General features: G+C 35.3%; 1 protein-coding gene across 4 annotated transcripts in view; it reads left to right on the top strand.

Annotated features, from left to right (window-relative positions):
* Positions 1–10,785, top strand: part of LOC118187951 (uncharacterized) — a 254,275-nt gene extending 243,490 nt beyond the window's left edge. For all 4 annotated transcript variants that reach the window (XM_035358275.2, XM_035358268.2, XM_035358283.2 and 1 more), the window contains 2 exons: positions 7,671–7,815; positions 10,416–10,785. In XM_035358275.2, coding sequence (XP_035214166.1) covers positions 7,671–7,815; positions 10,416–10,649 — 379 coding nt within the window. In that variant the 3' untranslated portion in view covers positions 10,650–10,785. The remainder of the gene's footprint in view (positions 1–7,670; positions 7,816–10,415) is intronic.
* Positions 10,786–17,560: the final 6,775 nt, after the last annotated feature.

The following is a 17,560-nucleotide window of genomic DNA, read 5'->3' as shown; positions in this document are numbered from 1 at the left end:
CTTTCGGATCAAGATAGGGCTTCAACCTCAACACGTGAACGATGTCTTTTGAATTCCGTCATTTCTTATTTTGTTCCACACTTTCTACTTCGTACGTCACGTCAGAGAGCTGTCGTGTTATTCGATACGGTCCAAAGTAATGTCTTAGAAGTTTTTCGGATAACCCAACCTTTCGTACTGGAGTGAAGACCCAGACAAAGTCTCCGATGTTGTAGCTGACAGGTCGATATCTCTCGTCGTATCGGCGCTTGTCTGTGGTTTGCGCTTTAAGAATATGGAGTTTTGCAAGCTATCTAGCTTCTTCAGCTCTAGTGATCAGATGTTGCGCATAACTATCTTCGGGATCTTCGATACTGTATGGGAAAATTACGTCGAGAGGAGTCTGGATATCTCTGCCATAAATGAGAAAGAATGGGCTGAATCCCGTTGTGTCTTGTTTGGCTGAATTATAGGCATAGGTTACAAATGGTAGAATAGTATCCCAATTTTTCTGTTCAACATCTACGTACATGGACAACATGTCTGCCAATGTTTTATTGAATCTTTCAGTTAAGCCATTGGTCTGAGGGTGGTAAGCAGTCGTCAGCAGATGAGACGTCTTGCATAGATGAATTACTTCTTTAACAACATTGGATAGGAAGTTGCGTCCTCGGTCACTTATCATTTCATTGGGGGCACCATGCTTCAGTACAATTTCTTCAACTATAAACTTGGCAATTTCAGTGCCCTCAGCTGTCGGTATTGCCTTTGTGACTGCAAATCTGGTAAGGTAATCTGTGCAAACTAAATCCACCGGTTCCCATTTCGAGTAACAGGAAAGCGTCCAAGTAAATCTATTCCAATTTTTGTAAACGGTGTGTCAGGAGGTTTTATCGGATGAAGCTGTCCTGGTGGACGTTGCGGCGGTGATTTCCGTCTTTGGCATTCTCGGCAGTGTGATGCATACCGTCGTGTGCTTCCATATAGCCCTGGCCAATGGTACTTCCTCCTTATTCGGTCGTACGTTTTGGCAAATCCGAGATGGCCAGCGGTTGGAGCATCATGAAGACTTCTTAGAACCGCGCTACGAAGTTGCTTTGGTACCACCAAGAGCCACTGCCGTTCCATAGGGTCATAGCTTCTTTTGTACAGTATACCATTTTTTATTTGATAATTTTGATACGCGTCACCTCTCTTGAGAGTTGTAATGATGGATTTTAATCGTTTGTCCTTCTGCTGCTCTTTTCCGTAATCTATGATTGCTGCAAAGAAAGGGATGTCTTCATTGTTCTCAATTATTGGTTCTATAATAGGCTTCCTCGATAGTGAATCTGCATCGGAGTGCTTCCGACCGCTCTTGTAGACGATATTTATGTCGTACTCCTGCAACCTGAGAGCCCACCGTGCAAGTCTTCCGGATGGATCCTTAACATTGGCCAGCCAACATAAAGAGTGGTGATCTGTGACTACCGTGAAGGGTTTTCCGTAGAGGTATGGCCTGAATTTACTAATTGCCCAGGTGACGGCAAGGCATTCTTTTTCGGTGGTGGAATAATTCTTTTCAGCTGCACTAAGGGACCTGGATGCATAGGCTATTGGTCTTTCTTTGCCATCCTGGATCTGAACCAGTACTGCACCGATACCATAGCCTCTAGCGTCAGAATGTATCCTGGTTTCTGCGTCTGGAATAAAATGTCCCAAAACAGTGCCACTGGTCAGCAGCCTTTTGAGCGTTGCGAAAGATTCAATCTGTAACGCGTTCCAAGAAAATTTTGCATCTTTCTTCAACAAGTCCTGTAGGGGCTTTGCGATATCTGCGAAATTTTGGATAAATCGTCGGTAGTAGGAACACAAGCCCAGAAAACTTCGGACATCGGCGATATTTTTCGGAATAGGGAACTTTGCTACAGCCTCTACCTTTTGTGGATCGGGATATATCCCATGTTGGTCGACTAAGTGTCCCAGTATAGTCAGTTTCTTTTTGCCGAATGAACATTTCTTAGAATTTAGCGTCAGTCCTGCTCTTTGGATACATTTCAATATTTCCCTCAAACGCTTTTGATGTTCTTCGAAATTAGGTGCGTACACGATTATGTCGTCGAGGTAGCAAAGACAAATATTCCATTTGAGACCTCTTAGTACCGTGTCCATCATCCGTTCAAATGTGGCTGGAGCATTGCATAATCCGAACGGCATGACTTTAAATTCATAGAGACCATCTGTAGTCACAAATGCTGTCTTTTCTCTGTCTTTATCATCAACATCTATTTGCCAGTAGCCTGACTTCAGATCCATCACAGAGAAAAGTTTTGCACCAGCCAGGCAGTCCAAAGCATCATCGATGCGAGGTAACGGATAGACGTCCTTTTTAGTTACCTTGTTCAATTTTCTGTAATCGACACAAAAACGCCATTCACCATTTTTCTTCTTCACAAGCACGACTGGAGATGGCCATGGATTATCTGATGGTTGTATCACATCTTCTTTTAGCATTCGTTGCGCTTCGTCTGCAATCACACGCCTCTCAGTGGCTGACACACGGTATGGCCTTTGTTTGATTGGTGCACTGTCACTTGTATCAATCTTGTGCTTCACCGAATTGCATCGGGATTTTTTCGCAATACTGTTAAAGTCAAAAATGTCACTAAATTCATCTAGTAGACTCAATAGCTCGTCTTCCTCAGCATTGGTCAAATCAGTATCAAAAATCTCTTTTAAGTTTTCTTGAGATAACCTTTTCCTGGACCTATGTCCCTTGGAACCTGCTGGAGCCTGATCACTGAGGGAGCAAATAGCGTCGCTTTTTATGGTCGTTAAATTGCCGACATTCATCCCTTTCGGTATCAGTTGGGTTCGTAGAGAACAATTAGTTACCCATAATTTACCACAACCATCCTCTATAGTGACAATCGATAGTTCTTTTTCGCACATAAGAACTCTATTTCCAACAATTATAGCTTCATCTGCTTCCCGTAGCTCTGAATTCAAGGCACATATTCGCTTTGCGGTGTTTGCTTCAATTACATAATCGGTTGCGGCAAACAAGGAAAGCTGTGACTTATTTAAATATTCAATGTTTGGAAGGATTTCTGCAAGTGTAAGTTCTTGATTTCCACAATCGATAACGGCATCGGTGGCACGGAAAAAATTCCATCCAAGTATCATTTGATGACTACATTCAGGAAACACAAGGAATTCAAACGGCTTTTTAGTCAAATTCAAATCAACTTTCAATACACAGCGTCCCGAGGCAGCTACAGTTTTACTACAGGCAGTTTTCAATACAGGTCCATTCTCAGCAAACATAGGAGCATTTAGCTGTCGACGTAACTGTTCAGATATGACAGAATAATCGGCACCCGAGTCAACAAGGGCTTTCACACACTGTCCGTTCACGGTGATAAAAGTGTTATTCTTTTCCAACTTGGCTGTGGTGTACGTCGGAGGATTTTCTTCAACTGCGGCCTCACCTCCTGTACAGGTCGCTTGAGCTAGTTTTCCTCATTGGTTCGGCGTGGGGAACGGCTGGACCGGCGTACTGGTGACTGCGATTGTCGGCGGTTGAGAGAGCGTCGCGGATAAGGCGAACTGCTCCTTACTCGGGAAGAACTAGGTTGTGCATATTCGTCGTCGAAGCTGTATGTAGATTCAGTGTCCCTGTCCCGTCGAGGGTTGGACGTCTTTGCGGCTCTTGCATTTTCAAATATTTGGCGTCTTTCCCTACAGTACCTCAGAACATGTCCTGGGCGTCCGCAATGAAAACAGAGAGGTACATTATCGTCAGTCCTCCACAGATCTGTCCTACGTTGTGGAGCAGTTCTCTGGCTGGCTTCCCGTCTTGGTTGCGACCTAACTGGAAGTGAACATTGGGTAGTGTTTTTGCTTCTCCCTGCTCCTGTGAGTGGTGCCAGCGCCTCTATAACCTCTTCCCGGACCACAGATGCTATGTCATTCGGTGCTACGGGTTCTATTTCCGTGTATATATGCTGAACTTGCGTAAGGACCTTCTGAAGCTCTTCTCTGGCGATGGTGCGCACTATAGACTTTAGTTCACTGGCGTCCGCATCGGCCGAGACCGCGGAGACATTAGGCAGCCTCTGGAATCGTGATCGGACGATACGTCTTCGTCGAAGGCTTTCTATGTGACGGCAGCGTTTCACGAAGGCATCGACGCTGTCATAGTCCTGGGACGCTGTCATAGTCCTAGGACCTGGTACAAATCTTCAGCAATACCTTTCATGAGGTGGGCCACTTTTTCGTCGTCAGACATAGATGGGTTTACTTTCCGGCAGAGAGTGAGAACATCTTGAATGTATGCTTCAGACGTCTCATCGATCTGCTGAGCACGTGTCAGTAGTACTCGTTCAGCTTGGCGCTTTACATCAGCTGCTCGGAAAAAGGTGTTCTTAAGAGCAGTCTTGAAAACAGTCCAACTGGTAAATGTATCTTCATTATTATCGAACCACTGTTGAGCGGTTTTGCCAAGGTAAAAAATGACGTTCGCCAGACACATTTGATCATCCCAGTGGTTATAGTTGGCGATTCGATCAAAGTCCTTGAGCCATCTATTAGTGTCTTCTTGGCTATCCCCGCTGAATATACACAGGCTTCTGGGTAGTTGGTACGTCAGGATCGGTATTGGTGCGATATTACTTGAAGCGGAACTGGCTGCTGGAGAATTCTGCTCGGATTCCTTCTCATCCACCACCTTTCTCGATCTTTTACGCGAATCCTGTAAGAGCCCAAACTCAGGAGGAAGTCCTCGAATCCGCAGGCTTCGGCGTAACACTGCCGTAGTAACTGAGAAATACCCGGCGCCTCCACCAAATTGTCGCGTAGATGAGGGGATCCTACTAATGAACAAGCAAGTACAAGTCTAAACTCAAGACTTTTTATTAACTAGAACTGAATGAACATGCTGAAACATTCCAGACTTGGAATGTTCTGGAAGAATAAGAAGGAAACTTACATAAATAAGATAACATTAACAACAAGGATATTTACATAAAAACCAATTATCGGGCATCTTGCCGTTGATGGGTTTCGAACCCGGTACTTTCAGGTTTCGAGTCCTGCGCCTTCTCCGCTAAGCTATGAGGAGCTCGGTTGAAAAGAGCGATTTTCGCTACAATATAAATATATTTATATATACATCCACCCTACTACTCGGCTCAGTGATCTCAGTTTCTTTACTCTTATATGTTTGTAAATTGTACATTTTTTGCTTTAAAAATGATTGAATTATGTTGTTCTTATCTTCCGGTTAAGGTTTTTATGCCTTTAGTAAATCTGTATGCAATATTTTTAGAATTATCAACAATTTTAAAGTTAAGACACAATAACACGCCGAATAAATACTAATTCAGAAGTCAAACAACAAAAATCAGCGTAAATTTGCAAGATTTTCACAGTTTTTTGAATAATTTTGGCAGCAGAAAAATTGAAAGTGTGATTTTCGGACCAACAATGTTGAGCAACAGAAGACTTCTGTGTTTCCTTTTTTCTAACATAGGCCTCATGTTCTTTGACGCGAAATTTTAAGGCTCTCTTAGTTTGGCCAATGTAAATTAAAACGCACTGGCAAGGAATCCTATAAATACCCCAGGAATTCATATCCGGAATGGGGTCCTTGAGTATAGAAGTTGGAATTTTATTGATGGGAGAGTAAACAACCCGAAAGTTAAATTTCTGCAAAATATGTGCAACTTTATAGCTAATTGATGGAAAGAAGGGAATGACAACAGAATTTTTATAATCTCCTAAAATAAGAGTGTGGCTTTTAGTGTGTTGAGATGAGAATTTTTTAACTGCTTGATTAATAATGTTGGGTGAAAAGCCCCTGTCAATAGCTATTGCTTTTAAATAATTTAGTTCTTCATCAAGGGCTAGTTTGGAGGAGCAAACTTGAAGAGCACGGAAAACATAGGAATAAAATGAAGCTAACTTTTGTTTGCAAATTTACGCTGATTTTTGTTGTTTGACTTCTGAATTAGAATTTTAAAGTTGTTTCAGTGCCGCTAAGCCTAATAATTCTTTGGTGGCGGCAATTGCTTGTTTACATTTGAAACAGCAGAGTAGTGGATTTGTTGCCAATCTAGAGAAACTTAGCTTCGCAACAACAAAGATAACGCCTTCATTTATTATTGCGAATTAAATCATGCTTAATCCTTTCTGGAATTTTTTCGAGGAAATAAGTGTTTAAAATTTACTTTGTAATTTTTAATACAGATATTTTGAGTTTTTATGTATTTTTGCCTTGTCGCGAAGTGAGAACTGAATTAATTAAATGAGAAATACTCAATCGTCTGTGAAAAACTGTTTCTTTTTTGTTTTGCTTGCTTAATTTCTTTTATACATCGTTCTAGCTTTATTATAGTATTTGAATAGAACATGTGGCAACGATTAGATACTTCTTTAAATGATAAAAATTTTGTGCATTCTGAGTTATAATATGAACGAAATATAATACTGTTAAGTGAACCTAACGCCAGAGTGTCGCTATGGTAAACAAATAGAGTGAATTTTAAAGAATGCATTTATTCTGTTGTGGTTTATGCGTTGTCTGCGAAGTAGATTTAATTCAATCCAATAAGTTTAAATGAAATGCAAGAAAAATATGCGTATAATTTAATATTCCGTACAAGGAAGTCATGTGTTGTACACATCAGATTTTTTCTTTTAGAATTTGACATGAGAATCATAAATGTTGTTCAAGTATTGAGAATTATAAATGATAAGTGATGGCCTTTATTTATAACTTGTAATAGTGGGATTTCTTTTTTGGAATCCGTTTAACTTGCCATTTACTGTGAACAGCGAATTTAGGCAAAATTTTTACCCGGAGATTTTTTGATTTCATTTCTGGTGTTGTAATTTTGAGACTATTGAGAAATGTAACATTAGTCAGTCAGCTGCTATATTTCAATTGATAAATTGCTTGACAACTTCATGATATAGTTTCTTCCTCCTTTCCGCATTCCTTTGTGATGTAAACTATAAGCATGCTCAACGCGTATTCGGGAGGTCCGGAATTCGAATCTCGGCGAGGATATTATGGATTGTTTCAGTTTCCTGACATCGAAAGGTTCTGAAAAGACTCTGCAACGTATTTGATAAGAAACTTGTATCATTCTTGTAAGAGCCCACCAGCGGCCGAGCGGTAAAGTCGCCGAACACTGGTAATTCGGTCCGAGGTTCGAATCCCGCGAACGGGCTGGCTGCAGGGCGTTTTCGTGGTTTTCCCATGTGTAACGTGTATACGAGCCACTTTCCCTTAGAAAGTCCTCCACGAAGGCATCCCTCCCCTTAGGCAGAGAGCTCTAGTGTGCTTTGCCATAATTAAATACACCACCACCACACCACACCATTCTTGTAAGAAATATTCCTATAAGCCTAATCCATTTTTAAAATTGTGACGGCTGTTAGATTACATTGATATGCATTCAGGTTTAACAGCTACTAAAATTAACTGAATAAAATTAGAGTAATATATGAGTCGGAGTAAATGAACTGGTGGAGTTCAAGTTTTTCAAGTTCTACTTTGAACTAAGATGAATACAAATTCTGTAGATTTTTAAATACATTATATGAATACTCTAATGTGTGAATGTTTTCAGTAATGTTAAATTACCTCATTATTTTTATCCAAAAATACAATAAGTGTGACACCATTGTACTTTTTTCCCCTACAGTGGTAAATTTGGTATCAACCCGAAGACAGAACTCCAACGGGCGCTTCAGAAGTATACTGAAAGTAAACTCAAACGAGATCTGGCTGCTTCGAAGCAAACGTCCCTAGAGAAAATTTTAGAACAACAAGCAAAGAAAATTGAAATGGTAAGTTTTTATCTTTATATATCTTACAGTCGTGCTACTTTGAACTATTTGTGACTAATATTATAATGACGCTAACAATTTTCGGTTGATCTTTTGATCTTTAATTTCATTTGTTACTTTGCACTAGAAAAGGTATAATGTTAGGCAAATGAACGCAACAATCACAAATTAAATCACAAAATGCAAATTATATCCATATTATAAGCAATATATGTAAAGCATAAAAAATGAATCTATAAACAAAAAAATCTAATACACTAGTAACCCGCCGATTGTCTAATGAATTGAATAAGGGAACGCCTGAAACTCTGTCAAGATGCTGACGTCACTGCTAACACTGGCAATAACTTAGATAAAAAATAATAATTAAAGTAAGCAATAACTAAAGTACGCAGTTTTTACCTTCAAAGTTCAATCATCCTTATGATATTGTAAAACTAATATCAAGACAGTTCGCAGAATATGAATTATGATTATAAGTCTTGTAACATGCTACTGATTGTATTAACCAGAATCTTAAAATTCACAGTTTGAAATATATAAAACTAACACCTTGCCTGTTTTCCAAATTAAAACTCTTTAAAACTTAGGATTCCATTTTAAATTGCTCTACAGATCGTTACCATCTTCAGCTTCAGAACAACGAATTAAATATTTTGATATTTTCTAGTGTTTTCAAATACTGAGTTAGCAATTTTGTGTCTCAGTACAAACTCGTACAAACTTGAATAAGCATAGCAGAAGAACAAACAAATAACCAAAAATTTTGAACCTTTTTTTCAATCAGTAACAATTTGTACAGGTGAAGATATCTTGGAGCAAATTTAAATACTGTCATCAATTTACATCCTAAATCTAAATAGCATAGCGAATGAAAAAAAAAAGTATGCCATTATTTAACACTCAGTAAACACCGATTTCCTGAGTGCATCCAAGCCAGACAACTTTTTTTCTTCGCCTTTTTTTATATAAGGCCTTTTAAAATTTTAAGAAAACAAAGTTTAAGACAACGAACAAACAAACAAACCTTTTAAAATGTTTAATAACTCTATAAAATCTAAGTAGTGGGTATTTATATCCCCGATTTAGCCCATAACGCTATTATTCTGTCCATAGAGCCATGTAACTATATAACTCGAATAATAACTTTTCAGAATTATCGAATCACGTGGCCCAAATATGTCCCAAGAGGTGTATTGCCCAACAAATATATACTAAGTGCCGCAACAGCATTTCATGCAATAAAATTACACTAACATTTTAAGCAAAAAAGATTGCCCCATTTCATAATCATTACCATCTGCAGAAGTCAGTAGTTGAGATTCGTCACGCATGGATAGCTAACACCTGCAAAAACAGGCATGTAATATCCTGCATTAAGGCCTTTACTTCCCATACTCTCTCTATTACCAAAAGACAAGAATTATGATAATTAGTTAATACTGCCAGCCGCACTGTAATGTTTTATAATTAGTATAACACCATGTAACATCTTCCACTGTATCGAGCTATTGTATATATTCTTATTACTTAATGTTGAAAACTTTTCTTGTTTGGCATGTAATGTTCTAACTCTTTGTACTGATTCAACTTTGCATCCCTTTGTAGCCACACCCTGTCCTTATTATTATTTGCATGCTTAACTTGTACTATAATTCTGTCATAGCACTGTCCCCATCATACGCTTTCCCTTTTTATTCCGGTTCTTCTAATATCCCTCGTTTTATATAGTTAAATTCGGGAGAACATTTCACTAAGTTTTTTTTTTTTTTTTCCTTTTTATTATTACTCCATCAACGGGAACCAACAGACTAGAATCACATAACTAACTCACTGTAGTGCTGAACAGCAGTTTCTCCGTCATGTGCTTTCCTTTTTTGTTCCGGTCCTTCTAGTATTCCTCATTTTATATTGTCCAGTCCTGGAGAACATAACACTCAGTTTTATTTTTATTATTATTATTCCATCGACGGGATCCAACAGGCTGATGAGCACGTAACTCAATGGAGCAGCTGTTCTGCTGATGGCAATAAGAAAGTAACATTTAGCGAGTTTTCAAAATTCTACATTTCGTTAAAAGCACTAGATACTTGCAAAATGTCACAAATCTAATCGAACACCTCAAAACTTTAAATACGTCCTACCGGAAATAGGAATGTTTTTTAGATTCTTGATTTTAACGTGTTACAGACACTATATATTAATATATGATGCATACACTGTATGGATATGTATAATGTACGTATTCGTAAATAGATAATTATTCTTATCTGAGTGTACATAATGATCCATTTACAAAATCCGCAAAGAAAATGAACATTCTTTTCAAAGTAATAATCCTGGGTATTACAATAATAACGATAATAAAGCATCATCTTAATAAAAATATCTCAATAATGCTACATTAATAATTTGTTTATATCGAAAACGGGAAGTAAATAAGTTCATGTACGTATTCACTTAATGTGTAATTTCATATTTAGATACTTACGAAGTATGTAATTACATCTTCTATCTCAGTTTCTTATAAACTTGTAAATTCCCTACAGATATTTATTTTAAATTTTTACATGTATTTATGATCTTATGTGTATTTGCAGCAAGAGAGAGAAGGCGATGGAATGAAGTGCCCAGCATGGATAGAACGTTTGCAGAAACAACAGAATATGACATGGGCTGATCCTAAAAAGGACGAATTCTTTCGCGTGCATGCGCGAGTGGTTAATAGCCTCATGACAAGCAAGCTAATGAAAGCAGTCAGCAGCCAGTCTTCCATAGAATCTTCTATAGATAAAGAGTCCTCCAGCTCTGAGTCCAGTCCGAGCTCGGAATGACTCCGACTTATGTATCCATGATGTAGCTTTGTATATTGCGAGCGGTATACCTGTACTATTCAACATTGCCAATATTTTGAACTTAATGTAATGTTTTATTAAAAAAAAAAAAGAATTATTTTGTTTTATTCCCTCAGAACTTTCAAGAGTTTTATTTATTCCTTAAAAGTGGGAAGAAAAGAATATGACAATGTAATTTCTTAAACGTATATAACTAGTATTAGTCCAATTCAATTGACGTCGAATGGAAAAACCCAGTATTTACCAGGAATTGTTAACGGGTATTGTCCCACATTTATCATTAACTATATTTATTTTAATTTTAAACAATAGCTACATTAATTACATTTTTCATATTACAATACATATTTCAAAATATAAATTGTGAAACATATTTGCATGAAAGAGGAATAAAAAACTAAAAATAAAATGCAATGGCATTAAAAATAAAATCCACAGTTCATGGAATCCATGAAGTTCGATTGAAAATTCGTAAAATCCATCTTACCAATAATGATAATATCTGAACAAAGCCCTAACATCAAATGCTCATAATATAAAGTCACTGCGTGTGAGATTATAAATAAAATAATGAAATTTTAAAGAAACAGTAAATATTCTGCTGCTATATTCATATTTTTAGGCGAGATGGCAAATGCTTTTTCCAAATGCAGCAGATATATTCATAATTTTAAAAGTTTTAAGAACAAGATGTTTTTTCATAGTAAGGAATTTTTTCAGAGGAATGACATTTGGAGATCCAATATCTCCATAGATAGAATGATCAGTATTGGTAAATCAGTATGGTAAAATAGTAAAATGCAAACATATATTAGCATAGTAAAACATATATAATCAGTATAGTAAAATAGAATATGATCAGTAGAGTAAACTAGTAAAATATAAACATGTATTTACAAGTACTGATCAACACTAATAGATGATTTTAAATTAGGTACTTGCATATTATCCCGTCAACAGAGAAAATTAGCTACGATTGAATCATGAATTCCGCAAAATTCGTGCCAATCATTCCCGCAGAATTCTGAAGGAACTGACGCCTCTTTATTTAGTAAACAATCAGTATTCGATCTACTTCATTTTCGTGCTTCATATAAAAAGCCTTCATCGATTTCTACTGTTTTTGCAGGCCCTCTGATTTAACCGGACGCTTTCTTAACAGCGCTTTGACTATAAACTTCCTGCAAATGGTTATTCAAGTTTAGTACTCTTTGTAGGTCATATCCAGCTGTTCTTGCCATTCAAAAGATACTAATTTTCTCGTGTAAATGAACTAGAGTGCAGACACAAATGTGATTCTACATCCTTCAAATTCTTTTTTTGTTATTGTTGTTGTTGTTTGTTTGTTTGTTTGTTTTTTAAATGCAAGAAAAATATAGCAATAACAGTTAATTTATACCCTTATTCACAGAAACACAGGTGATTTATCGTAAATTAATCCAGTTTACATCAAGCAAAAGCGCAGATCTTATGAATACGTAACTACCTCACGTTTATCCATAAGATCTAACTCTCGCTCTTTGACGACAGTTTTACTGTCAACAGGATAATACATTAGTACCATAAATTATTTTATAATTACAGGTAAAATACATAATTATGTACTACGAACTCAGGAGTAGGCATGAGATAATGTTTTTGCAATCCACAAACATTATCTCATGCCTACTCTTGAGTCGCCACCTGCAGTTTGAGGATCGCTGGATCAACACAAAACTGATAAGTACTAACTTCTTATGCCTGAAACTTTGCCGTTATTAAAATATCAAAGTGGCTAAATTGTAAAGAATAGAAAAAAATGCAACTTCAATGTTCCTGAAGAAACACTCGAAAGTGCTAGCTGAAAACAGACATCAGACGTCTGAATTCACTTACGGTTCCTCTAATTTTTTCGATAATGTAAGAATCCAAATCTATGATTTACTTTGTTACGTTCTGTTAGTGACTGAGTAATGTGTACAGATTAGGTCTTAAGAAAGAAGAATTATTTTCATAGATTTCGCGTATCTTCACTAGAACTGGTTCCCTCTTTAAAGACTTCAGGCACACCAGCAGTCGAGTGAATAAAACTGGTGAACACTAGATTAGTAGGGTTAGACCGATGGCAGTATGCCGAACATAAATTCAAAACCGATTTTGGATGTTTTTTCCCCCTCCGGTATATCGTGAATAAAAGCCGATTTCTATTAACAAATCATCCATAAAAGAATCCCTACCCTTAGCACGTATCCGTCATCAGCTTTGCGGCTTTCGACTGAAACAAATTACGACTAAAGCATCCAGAACAAAAATTATAAAATTTCAACAATCACCAGCTTTCGCTAAGTATCTCCAGTTTGCCATCAGATTTAGTGTTAACATTAGTTGATTTCTGCCTTATTAACATTAGTTGATAAGGCAATGTCTTCATTTTACTTGATCTCTTCACATTTAATAAATACTTGGAAGAAGAGAATTTCAAAAACTAAAACATATCAAAACACTTGTATTTATAAATAAGTTCACCACAATTGCGTAAATTAATAAGATTACAAATTAATTCAAATTTACATATTAACATATGCATACAATAATACAAAAGGAGAAATTTTTTTGCTATAATTTACAACATCTTAAATAGATTACAACACCAAAAATAATTAGACACTTTTGAAAAGTGTATAAAGTTATTTCTTGGTTGAAGGCTTCATTTATTCTAAATAAAATTCGTGATCTTCATCAGAAAATTACAAAGTTTTCTAGTTTAACTAATATGTATTATAATATAGTATACTAATATGGTGTCCTACATATACAAGGTGCTTAAAAAAAGAACATGAAAAATAGTAGAGGAAGGAACTATGAAGGCGAATCTACGTAATAGCCGGTCTATTTTAGCTTATGAAAATAAAATGAGGGGAGATAACATAAATCCACTGTCATTGGTTTTAATAAAATAATAAATGTCATTGGAATTAATAAAATTAATTCCTTATAATGATAGGTGATAAAAATTGCAAGGATACAGAAGAAACTGCTTAGCACAACTGAACTCTGAAGTAGCAGTAGCTATGAAAGACTTACAACAATAAAGGCATGGAAAATAAAACAGCAAAAAAATTTCGCCTCCTTTTTTTTCTGGTACTTCCTTCCCAACCCCCTTCAAAATTAAAAAAAAACTAATATTTTAAATAGCTTGGATGCACAATATTATACGTATTAGTGGTATTTCGGTATACGTTATTAATCCATTCCAGCACCTTGCACGTATACCGAACGAACTTTACCAATAAGAAATAAAGGGAAAATAATTAATTCGATCTTAAAAAATTTCCTATTGTTGTTATTATAATATTCTTTAATTCAAAATATAGTTTAGTCGACGAAATATATACTGTACTTGAATGAAGCATTAATATGAAGCTGTATATGAGACGAAAAATCTTTGTGAAACATATTCTCTAGAAAACATTTAAAATGTTAATGAAACATGACTGACTGGTTTTCAACTTTTATCTGACTAGGCATTCACTTTTAAGAATGAAAATTGAGAAGAAATCTAAATAAGGACTAACTATATTTCTATGCTAATTCAGAAGTCAAACAACAAAAATCAGCGTTATATTTATAAAATTTTCACAGGACTAGTTTCGATGGTTTTACCGAACCACCATCCTCAGCTGCAAAACAGCAAATGAACAAGATAGAAAATAATGATTAGATAAGATAAGAAAGCCTGGACAAGAATAAGCAAGTGGCGCCATCTGTTGGTGAAACCAGAACTAAAACATAATTTCTTTAAAGGCCGAAGGCAAATTTGGATTGGAATTAGGATCGTTAACTAGAACAGAAAGATTTTTGTGAATGTGAAATGCCTCTAGAAAATCCAGTTCTCCAATGGAAGATGTTTTTTGAATAATTTGGGCAGCAGAAAAATTGAAAGTGTGATTTTCGGACCAACAATGTTGAGCAACAGAAAACTTCTGTTTCCTTTTTTCTAACATATGCCTCATGTTCCTTGACCCGAAATTTTAAGGCTCTCTTAGTTTGGCCAATGTAAATTAAACCACAGTGGCAAGGAATCCTATAAATACCCCAGGAATTCATATCCGGAAATGGGTCCTTGAGTATGGAACTCGGAATTTTATTGATGAGAGAATAAACAACCCGAAAGTTAAATTTCTGCAAAATATGTGCAACTTTATAGCTAATTGATGGAAAGAAGGGAATGACAACAGAATTTTTATAATCTCCTAAAACAAGAGTGTGTCTTTTAGTGTGTTGAGATGAGAATTTTTTAACTGCTTGATTAATAATGTTGAGTAAGAAGCCCCTGTCAATAGCTATTGCGTTTAGATAATTTAGTTCTTCATCAAGGACTAGTTTGGAGGAGCAAACTTGAAGAGCACGGAAAACATAGGAATAAAATGAAGCTAACTTTTGTTTAGTCGGGTGACATGATTTAAAGTGTGGTGGAAGGCAAACCGATGAAGGTTTACGGTAAACCGTATTACTGAAGTTGGATGTATTACGTGTGACCAGAATGTCGAGAAACGGAAGAGAATTGCAAGTCTCAAGTTCAAAAGTGAACTGAATAGCAGGATCAATAGAATTCATTGTTGAAAGAACTTTATTTAAATCATCTTTACTATTATCATCCAAAGAACTTATTCTTGTCCACGCTTTCTTATCTTATATAATCATTATTTCCTATCTTGTTCATTTGCGGTTTTGCAGCTGAGGATAGTGGTTCGGTAAAACCATCGAAACTAGTCCTGTGAAAATTTTGTAAATATAACACTGATTTTTGTTGTTTGACTTCTGAATTAGTATTTATTCGGCGTGTTATTGTGCTTAATTATATTTCTATGTTCAAACAATAGAGATGCATACAGGCCGCTTTTGTCAGAAGATCCAAAGAACTTAAAAACAAAGATGTGTTAAAAGCATTCAACCGTTATCAGTTGGCTACTTGCAAAGAAAAAAATATTCAGTGACTGGGAACATATTTTGCATGTAAAAATGAAGCAGCAAAATAATCTAGGGAAAACCTATGGTCACTGTTATTCTAGGTAATTACTCATCTCAAAATTATCTGCAAAAAATTAAGAATCAGTGTTTTTCCCTTCATATTTTACTTCTGTATTTTAGTTCTTAGTTTTGTGTTTTTATCAAAGATTTTAAAGGATGTTACAAAAACTGTTTAGCGAAGGTTGTAATTTTATAATATTGAACAAAAGTATCCTGATCCTTTTACCATTAATGTAAAGCAAGAATGTGAATATATCACTGAAAACTGGAAAGAAGCATCTTACGTAATTGTTGGAGAAAGTTTGACTTTAATGAATCTGCTAAAGAAAACGAAAAGCTTTACTATGAAAGTTATTTGTATAAACTTAATTTTGGAATTCTGAAGCAACTTAATAGCAATATAATGGAATAAAAAATAAATCTTGTTTCTCTACCGAATAATAATAGAAAACGAACCTTCTTCGGGATCCAATGAATACAACATCCTTGTTGAAACAGTAAATGAAAAAGGAAAAAGACAATGAAGATTGAGAGAAAGGCAATGATGATTCATCTTCATCAGACATTCTTGTTAACAGCAGAGGTAGTAGTTCACTCTAACTGAGTTAGCAGAGGTAGTAGTTCACTTTAAATTATCTATAAAGAAAAGCAGGAAACAGAGGAAAACGTATGATTTTTTCTATGACAGTAATTTTATTTAACTAAGTTATTAGTAACGCACAGTTTTCTTTTTTAATCTTTACTTATTTTTAGATATGGAAATAGCATGCAGTCATTATATCATTTGTAAAGATATGTACCGTGTCAAACTTTCTTATCTACCAAAGATACTTTTCATGATGATTACAATAATGAGAAATGTAGCCAACAGATGGCAGCACATGACTAAAATCCGACAAGTTTGTAATAATGTTCGTAATATTATTAAATTTTTCCTTCCAGTCAAACTTTTTTAATCAAAATCATGATGTTTCACCTAAACATCAGAAGAGTGTCATGTGAAAGAAAGTATTGTTTTTTACTTGACATATTACAAAAATATTTTAAAAAAATCTGAATGGTTTCAGATTTTAAATTACGTTCAAATGGCTATGACGATCTTGTCAGTGAATGATATTTTTGTGAATCTACAAAGAGGACACTGAAAAAAATATCAAGAATGAATGATTTTTGAAATAAAATTTATAAAACGAAATATTTATTACAGTGGCAATGAATAAGAATAAAATAAGAAGTCAACTACAAACTCCCTTGTAGAATGACTCATTAAAACATTGTGTAGCAACAGATGTTACTATTTCTTAAGACTTATTACATATTAAATTAATATGATATATTTATTATTAAATTAATATCATAAGATAATGTAATAATTGTTTTCATGTGCATAAGACTGTATGCAAGTAGCACATTAAATGAATAAATTATCTATATGCAAACTGCGTATGAAATAATTAAAATTTTTACATGTAAATAGAAAAACTAAAGCACTTAGCATGTGAAATGAATGAACTATACATATCTAAACTGCATAAGAAATAATTAAAAATCGAAAGTAAAAAAACTGACTCTAATCAAGTGATTTTTTTACTTTTTCCCATAATTATTGGATATATATTAATTTGACAGCTTTACTCTGTGTTGATCTCGGATAATAAGATAGCAAATATAAATGGTACTTTTTTCAGACCTTATATGTACCTTTTTCTAGCGTAAGTTAGTAAAATATTTTTGCTAAGTGGTTACCCTGGTTGAAGCTTTTACCTTGTATTTCTCACGAGCCATGGACTGATTGTGTAATTTGACAAATTCATCTTAATTATTCTGGAAATAGAAAGTTATTTTCAAATTATGTGAGAAAGTTATCAGACTCCATTTTA

This window comes from Stegodyphus dumicola, chromosome 4 (assembly GCF_044657685.1).
Source record: "Stegodyphus dumicola isolate Sdum_Otavi_A_Nest chromosome 4, ASM4465768v1".
NCBI lineage: Eukaryota > Metazoa > Arthropoda > Arachnida > Araneae > Eresidae > Stegodyphus > Stegodyphus dumicola.
This window is presented reverse-complemented; position numbering and strand designations above follow the sequence as displayed.